Here is a 9,598-nt window from a genome sequence, read left to right on the forward strand (position 1 = left end):
TTGCTCTCTTTTTTTTTTTTGGTTGCAAACAGATCAGATATGATTCTTACCATATTCGTATTTGCTTACTGATAATGAATATGGCTACACAAATACATACCTGTCTTGGTAAGGAATACTCATATCCATGTTTGCCAAAATCGAATACGGATATTAATAAAATAAGAGAAAATATATACAAAAACAAAATGCATAATAGGAAAACAATTAAAATTTGTAAAATATATAGGTCATGTGATACAAGAGAGTCATTAATATGTTTCGCATATCGAAAAAGTTAAAGATAGATATCTGGATCATCATAATTAATCTCAAATCCATTAATCTACTGGTCAAAACAATTGCAATTGTGTATTCGACATATATCTGGATACTTCAAATATGAATCCAGATATTTTACTGTATATTCATATATGTAACCATATTCTATTGGACATAGATATTTAGTAATTTTATATTTATCCTAACAGGTATGATTACAAATATATCCGCAGACACAGATATCTTTTTGCACCCCTAAGGCATGACTTTTATTGTTTAGGTAAAGCAAGTACTGTTGCTCTAGCTTACTGCAGAGCTTCTTTGGGTAGGGTTGTTGAAGCTGGAGCCCTTGGACATTAAGAATTAATCTGCATGTGGTTCAGTTCCCAACTTATTCAATAAAAATAAATGACTACCAGATTTCTTTCTAGGGAAAAGGTTATTGCCGTAGATTTCTTCTTATGTTAGCTTGTTAATACTTTTGTGTTCAATGTTGTAGCAAGAAGGAAGTAGCATTGTGCAAGGAGGCCCACGCTGCAGTCTCCGTAGTAGAAAGGTTAGTGTTGAATTTCTTCAAAAAGGTTCATTTCTCTGTTTACTTCGTGTGTTCATTGTCTGGTATAGATTTTTTATTGAACTTGTTTCGGAAAATTTTTGTCGGATGATTTCCTCGTAATATTCTTTGATTGTTTGTTAGAAACAAAACTTGTGTGAGAAACATCTCTGCTTCACAGACAACCGAAACAAAGATAACCTTTCTAATAGAAAAATAATAAATTGCTAATTATGTTGTTTCCTCAGCACACTCTATATTTTAGTTAGTACCAATCTGCTGCATTAAACTTGAGAAAAATGAATATGCAAAAATCACAAATAGCAACTGTGGATAGGTTCTTTCCTCTTGTGAATGATTTGTGCCACTCTTGATGTGCAGCCATGCTTATAGTTCACATCAAAGAACCATTTTGCTTCACATGTGCTATATGTCATGCTCAACCATGCCAAGGTTATATCAATTCTTACTTTTTTCAGTAATGAACAGGCATGTTGCATATTGCAAATATATAGATTCTGATCTTTCTCTATGAAATCTGCATGTTGTTCTGTAGTTATTCTTGATGTACTCTCCCTCTTCACCGTGCATGGGCCTCAGATATTTACTCTGCAGTCTACACATGGAATTGATTATGTAACTCTTCATAGAGATCAGTTGTGCCTAATGCTTTTATGATATCCTCAACTGATTCTTTTTATTCAGCAAAAATGATGTGCTTACCAATATGTTTTCAATGCGCACTTCAGATACAAGTTAGGTGTATATATGTCTAAATTTTTTCCAAACTTACCGGTCCGAAAAGTCAAAATAGAAGCATATTTCACATTTACTATCTGATTTAATTGAAGAAACTACTAACTTATTAGCTTAGTCAGATCCACTAGACAATAAAGTAGTTAATGAAGTTGAAGTCCTGAACTGTTATCACATGCTCTATTCTGTCTTGCAGGTGTACAGTGACTTAACTGTGGACTACTTCAAGATGTTACTATTGAATGTCCCTGCAGCTGTTATAGCTTTGACCTTGTGAGTAATATAGATGTAGTTTACTTCTGCGGATCATCTTTATTCACGTGAGGACTTCATATAATAAAGCCCAAGCAGTTATTTTTTCTTCTAAGGATAAAATTTTAAAGCAATTAAGTTCAGGTCAGCCTGGCCATAAGGTAAAAGGGACATGTTCGTTTGAGTTTTCACAGAAAGTTATATTTTGTGGCAAATCCCAAGAACTTACAAACGATTAAGCACAAGCTCAAAATATACTGAGGAGAGAAAGAAGAGGCACATTAATATAATATGGTTTGGCCTTTAGCCTATATACTCCATGACAGTTGTGCATAAATTTACTAAAAATATTGTGAAGAGTACAATGTTGGAAATGTTCTAAAATCCTAATATCTGAACAACAGTGTTGTAAAAAGCAGGAAAAAGCGATCAAAAAGCGAAAGCGGTACCTCACCACTCCGCCAAGGTCAAAAGCAGGCCTATTAAGCAGTTGGGCTGCTTTTGTCTCAGAAAGGCTTGTCTGAAAACGCTTTTCAAGATGAAAGCAGCCTAAAAGTAGTCCTGAGCAGCGCAAAAATGGTGCAAAACTGTAAAAAGTGACCCAAGCGCTAGTGTTAAGCAGTTGGACCACTTTTCGTCATTTATTTCCCCATGTTTACATGTTTTTCCCTTTCCCCTTTTTGCCTTTGATAATTTACATTAATTCATTAACTTGTTTACTATTTGATGTGCATATCAAACTACATGGTATTGTATCACATTCAATGTCTATATTATTTAACAATATTGCACGATTAATCTAAGTAAGTATTGTTACACATCTACTTCATGCTTAAGATCTCTCTAAACAGTCACGGTATAATTTTTTCCCTCTGTCTGTTTTCTTGTTTTATAATATTCAGATTTCCCCCGCTTTTTCTTATTTATTTTTGGAACTTTTGTCTTTATTTAAAATTAAAAAAAACATATAAAAAACTGACTTAGTGCTTTTTGCTGCTTAAGCCCCGAAAAGCCTAATTGACATCTTGCTACTTCACTCTGCTTTCTGATTTCCACAACCTTGTTGAATGCAACCTTAATACAATTATTTATAATCTTTTTCAGTAAAACTCTACAATTCTTACCAAGACGAAAGAGAATATCATTAAGGAAGAGAACCATTAGATACAAAAAACCCCTAAAAATAAAAGGCTTAGAATTCATTGTCCTTTTCATTTTTCTTACTTTTTTTTTTCTCTTTCTATCTGAATTAGAATCTAAAACTAACTTCCAACAGGCAACCAAATCACATGTAGAATCTGAAAGGATTCTAATTCAAATAGGAATTAGTCTTGGTATTTGAGATCATATAACAAATTATTACACATCTTACCCATCTTATCATTTAGTCATCAAATGATGGATATAGTTATTCTCTTTGTCCACTCCTCAAAAACCCAACCCCCTCTTTTGCACCAAATCCCAACCCCAAAGATCCCCATTCAGCACACATTTTCTTTGTGAAGATTGGTCTACAGTCAACAGTTTTCCCATTTTTATTTGTACTGGCTGTTAATGGATATGGAAGTATATTTTTGGTGTCATATTTTAGTCACATCGTGACTATAGTTCATAATGATACTCTCAAGCATTACAGTCCTCTAATTTAAGCAGCAGCTGCAAAAATTCAAGCTGATGTTTAAAATATAGGAGCTGGAAGCTAGTATATTGAAGTTTGTATGTGCACGTGCAAATGCGTGGGTGGGCTGAAGGGCAGGGGCTATATCTGCCACAGAAGGTGAATGAGCTATGTTTGCCACAGAAGGTGGCTGTTTTAATATCAGATTTAACCTAATCAAGATGGGGAAAATTATATTTTGTTATTTGTAAAACTTGTGTATGATAATCAAGTCCAAAATTCTAACGATATTTTCCACATCACCTCTATTATTGACATAATTAAGTTTGCAATCATTGGAGAGAAACTGTCAATGGTCTCATATTTTACTAAGTTTTCTTATAGATGCAACATCAGGGATGTGTGTGCAGGACTCTGTACTTTTTCTGAGATCATCAGAATAATGTGATGGACATAGCTGAGCTAGAGGAAAGCTTAATAAGGAAAAAAGCCATGTAAAAATTAACTTACCCGACACGAGTTAATATTATTAAATTGTCCAGATCTATTATGACCTCCATTATTATCTTTACTAATTTTCGGATTGACTTTTAGTCATTTCCTATCATCAAAAATATTTCATTATTCTCATTTTCATGTTTTATTCTGACAGATTTTTCTTCCTAGATGATATTACTGGTTTCGAGATCACATATCTTCTGGAGGTGAGTACTTATCCTTTCCTTTAGATGCATCGTGGAGAATACTTAAGAATACTCAATTATATGCAGATACTTTTTAACTGCTATAGTTTTCTTACATTGAATGTCAGAAAACGTTCAGCTTATTATATCCAATGAAAAGAAACCCTCCAACTTTTCTTTTATCTGTTGGTTTTCTGATGTTAGTTTGATGCTGGAGACATCACTAGTGAACGGATATGTGAATTGATTCCATCCATAGAATGATAATTTACACCCACAACTTATGTGGGTTTGCTGAGTTATTATGAGCTCCATTGTTATCTTGAATGAGACATTTTTATCCAACTATTTTATACATTCTTATGGGGTTCAATTTGTAACCCATACAGTTGTCAAATTTCACAACAGGTTCTGTTTAGGAGTTCTTTTTATTTTTGGGACCAGTTCCCCATTTAAGTGATTCAATGGTCCCGTTAGTATGTACCTCTTTGAAGTAGTTTTAGTGATTTCATTAGTTTCCTGTCAACCTTCTTACTCGTCCATCCCTAACAGTGCGTTGTATTCTGATCCCATGATTTCTCAGAAAGGGGGTACATGACTTGCATAGCAAGAGTTAAGGTTCCAAATGCATAACCAAACGCAAACAAAGAAATTGATGAATCAAGTTTTGCAACGTACAAGTGTTCAGCAATATGAATTTATATGCTCATGCTGTATGATTCTGAACGTTAAAAATTCCAAAAGTACACGAGTTTCATTACAAATATTCATCCATGCACTAACTTGAATGATTAGGGTGGAGTTCACCATTGTCATGTTTGTTTAGCTTTGAATATTACTGCTGTGCATTTTTTTCTTCAAAAACTTTGATTCGATCCATGTTTTCTAGTCTCAACCCATTTCTGTAACTTATAAAGTCGGGTAGATCCTATTTCAGCTATTGCTGCTTTCATTTTTTTACATTGTATTTTGTGCACATGCATATGCACGGAATTCACAGATATAGATACATAAAATACACATATACAGACATGTTATATCACACGTCCATATACCTCATCACTACTACTTGTGTCTTTGAGTAGCTTCTGTTCCCTAGAGTGGGCATGAAGTTTATTCCCGCTCCAACTTCATGGTTCTGATGCACCATTCATTGTATAGGAGTTTGATAGTTTGACTCATTTATTATTATACTTCGACTGCACCATATGTTTGTCTGGATTGCATTTATTTATTTACTGTCTTCCATGATGTATTCTTAACTTTTTTTTGTTTAAGCCATGTATTTTCCTATTAGCTAAACCACTCCTGGGACTGGGAACTTTTGAATCTGACATAAACCTGATATGAAGTTTGTTCATTTAGGTTTTTGTAGTAGGTTTTGATCTTACAAAAGCTGACCCGTTAACGCATTTCTGTAGGACTGGAATAGCTTGGTTTGATTTCGCCTTCTATGGATCACAGAGTCTCTCTGATTAGAAACACACTCATGAAGTATGACAGAATAAGTTCAAATCCTGGTGCACAGAACTAAATTTTGTTTAAATGTACCAATGAAGCTTGAGCTGACCTCAGCCATTGATTTATTGGGTTGAAAAATGGAGCTGACCCAGGCTCGCAATTATTTTGTGGTACATAGGTCGTGTTTAGCTTACCTCTTCAGAGAACCAACAGGATTTTGCATTGGGTAATTGGATCAGATTATTAAATGGTCTACTAGAAGGTTTTAATCTATTAGCCTCTTAAGGTGCAAATGTGCTACCTTTGGAATAGGTTGTATCATTATACTATGTCGTTTTAGTGTATGATAAAGAATATGCTTTCTTCTTTACGAAAGAGTCGAAAGACCAACAGTTGGAGGAAACTAATTTGGTAATGCTTGTCTCACTTTGGATCTCTATTGCTTCGACCATTACTAATTAAGATCAGTGTTGCATGAGCAGAACAAATAATAAAAATATTATGGTTATAATTTCTCACTAGGGATGACTCCATGCTCACTGAAGGAGAAGATTACCCAGCTTTAACAAAGGACCAAAAAAAAAAAGATGAAATTCAGATATGAAAGCATGGGAGATGTGTTTGGCTACTCTGCTGTAATGACTGGTTCTGCAACCATCGCATTAGATCATACTGACTTCAACAGTGGATTCAATCTTATTTCTCTCGCTTTTTTATCCAGTCTTTGAGTTCTATGTTCTACTTTGCTAACTTATAAAGAACATCCATTAACTTACTCATTGACATCCTGACTTACACTTAGCACATTGCACTTGTTGTATGCTTTGCTAACTTAAATACTTGATGAAGGAGGACAAATCTTCCTCCCCAATTTTGGGAGGAAATTTCTCCTATTTGCATCCTCATGCTTGATCCTGTGACCTCTCCCATAACACCCAAGTCCTCTTATCAACTTGCATTGAGCATGATTTTATACATAGCTTTCATGTATTTTATACAGCATGGCTACATATTGCATCCTGTAAGGTTCTTTATGCATCTTTCAGTCACAATTATGCTTTTAGTATGTGGCATATATCTAGCATCAGATACTTAAAACTTGTTCTTATTGATACTTCATGATTAGCAATGTCCTGTTCTTAATGTGTGATCTTGTGATTATAATGCAGCTGCCAGAGCCTTTCAGTTTCATCTTCACTTGGTTTGCTGCTTTACCTCTCATATTTTGGTTATCCCAAGCATTCACTAACGTAATTATCAAAGACTTCTTAATCTTAAAGGTATAAACCTGTATCGATCTTATTGTTGTTAAGGTTGTATATCTATAGTTTCTTAAGAGCAACCTAACAGTGCTTTCAACACCTAGGGTGCTTGCCCAAACTGCGGCACAGAAAATGTCTCCTTCTTTGGGACTATACTATCAATACCAAGTGGAGGTGATCGAAATTCTGTGAAGTGCTCAAAGTAAGATCCTTATCTGCCTCATTCTTACAATTCCCCATTATTGCTATCTAGAACCTGGATCATGACTAACATTGACCATTCACTATCTGTTTGTCAGTTGTGGCACTGAATTATTATACGACTCAGGAGCACGCTTAATTACCCTTCCGGAACCAAGTGAAACATGAGAACAAGACACACCGACGTTTAAGGTACATATATTAGTTTTTTTTTTAAAAGCTATGGTTCCGAACTTCAGATAGAATAACTGAGAGATAGAGCTATGACGGAAAGATTTTTATCTCTACATATTAAGATTTATCTCTATATATTTCATGAAGTATATATGAGAAAATTCAGATCTAAATGGTGGAGAAACTTCTGAAGAGGAACTTTGGGCATATAAGACATTGATTATGAACCGATGAACATAGTTTTTCAAGCAACAATTCAGGACTTGTTTTCTGTTTATTTTCCTGCTGTTTTAAGTTTTATTCATGTCACCTAGTTCTGTTTCACATACTGTTTCTCGTGCACTTAATGATCTACTGGAAATTACATTAAGTCATGATCACTAGGGCCTAGCTGTATTGGCTCCAGGTAAGCGTCTGTTAACCTTGACTCAAGAAAGCACGTCCAGACATTTTGATTGCAACTTTTAATATTTAATCAAATAACACCGATATTAAACTCTCACTTTAGGACCTTTATCTAAGGAACCTTTAACCTACAGGTTTAGTTCAAAAGTCCTTTCACTTAACCATGTTTTAGAGAACTAATAAGATGATATTCCTTCTTGAGCCTTTCTCACCTTAATACTACTAATCCTTTGTAAATTGCAATCATCAAATGTTGAATCAGTTAGTACTTAGTAGAGCAACTACACAGAAAGAAGAAGGGGGGAAAACATTTATCCTAAATGTCTGGGTCAAGTATGTGAATTCTTTTTCTCGTTCAGCTCTTGTCAGTTGTTGCCATAAATCTGTGGACTTTTAATTAACAATCTTTTAGTTATTAGGATCTGTTGGCTAGGTGCAAACGTCTTCTCTTTGTTTGTTGTCAATGAATTTAGTGAGAAACAACTTACGAATCATCCTCTATAATTTTGCCCTCAAAAGGAAAAATAGTACATGTATACTGCAAAATCCAAGCTTTTGCATATTTTAGTTATGGACATGGAAGTCTTTACACCCACCTTTTGCAGAAGTATTTATTTCCTGTTTATATTTGAAATAAGAAAACATAAACCATGAACTTCATATGAAATAATACCTAAGGTAAGGATCTATTTATAGTGGTTTGAAACTAAAAAAAGAAAATGTGCAGCTTTGCAGCCGAGCTCTAATAGTACACGATGGGCAGTATATGATCTCCATTTACCAGCACCTATGAATATAAAGGAATTTGGCGTGCATCTTCAGACTTATGTCCACAAGGGAAGCTTCTGTTCGTAAGGCTTGCATATGTACATATATCTTCTTTGGGCGAGTTTTAGTTCATTTATGTTGCTTGAGTCACACAAGATGGTTGATGATCAGCCATCTAAAGTCACTGTATAAATTTCCCCGTCTTGTAAAACATATTGTAAACCGTTAATGAGAAAACAATTTCTGTATGATTCTGCTCTGATTCATCACCAAGGACAAAAGATTGCTCAAGCTAAATAGGACAAGTATGGAAATATACAGTACACACATCATTTGTTTTTGTAAGAGATCTCATTGTTAAGACTCCAAAATTAGATCTCTTTGATTCATCACCTACGGCGAAAGAAAGATTTTGCTTCATGTAAAATAGGACAAGTACCGGACTAATACATATTGCTTTTTTTTTTTCAAGTATATATAGGATGTGAACTCAAAAAGATGCGTCCTCACTCCTCAGCCATCTTTTAAGTAATGCATATCACTTGAGCTATAGAGAATCTTTATAATTCTGGATGTAGATGATCTCCACACATCATGGCTTGCCAAAAGAGGAAAATGATGAAGATACGAAAAACTAGGATTACGCATAGAGCTAACTTATCTGGGAAACAATGCCGGTCGAGCTTATCACATATTCCTTTTTCTCCTTGTTCCTAGTAAGCAACCACGAGGAACTTCAAGGGGTCTTCATTTAGAAAGAGAGTTTTATAATGAACCTGGGATAAACCAAGGTTTCTTTTATCAGTTTTAATCTTCAAATTTTGTAAATAGAGGGGGTCAAAAAAAAAAAAAAAACTCTCTGCTAAAACTTTGTTATATTTTCCTACCATACTTTTTTACCATCCCTGACAAAATTCCACCGCTATGCAACAAAAAACCATACACTAAATATTCTTCAGTCACACGATTGGAAGCAAGAAAGCAACCTTAGCCCCGTACCAAGTTGCAGGAGCACTCGGAACCTACTGTTGGCTTGCCCATCCAACAAATCTGTCCCGTTTTCGTCCCTATAATAAACAAATCATGAACAGACCTGGACCGTTTCTCACAGTAAAACTGCTTCCAACTCAGCATCCAAAAGCCCACAATGTGCGTTCATCTTGCTTGGATTCTACTTTCAGAGCGACAAAGAGCACATCATGAT

The 9,598-nt window shown here is 34.8% G+C and overlaps 1 protein-coding gene across 1 annotated transcript in view; it reads left to right on the forward strand.

The window, feature by feature from the left end:
- LOC109838962 (PGR5-like protein 1B, chloroplastic) overlaps positions 1-8,660 on the forward strand; it is a 12,863-nt gene extending 4,203 nt beyond the window's left edge. The window contains exons 6-12 of the mRNA XM_020407394.1: positions 761-817; positions 1,767-1,843; positions 4,093-4,144; positions 6,754-6,864; positions 6,951-7,048; positions 7,146-7,239; positions 8,354-8,660. Coding sequence (XP_020262983.1) covers positions 761-817; positions 1,767-1,843; positions 4,093-4,144; positions 6,754-6,864; positions 6,951-7,048; positions 7,146-7,215 — 465 coding nt within the window. The 3' untranslated portion in view covers positions 7,216-7,239; positions 8,354-8,660. The remainder of the gene's footprint in view (positions 1-760; positions 818-1,766; positions 1,844-4,092; positions 4,145-6,753; positions 6,865-6,950; positions 7,049-7,145; positions 7,240-8,353) is intronic.

Source organism: Asparagus officinalis, chromosome 4 (assembly GCF_001876935.1).
Source record: "Asparagus officinalis chromosome 4, Aspof.V1, whole genome shotgun sequence".
Classification (NCBI taxonomy): Eukaryota; Viridiplantae; Streptophyta; class Magnoliopsida; order Asparagales; family Asparagaceae; genus Asparagus; species Asparagus officinalis.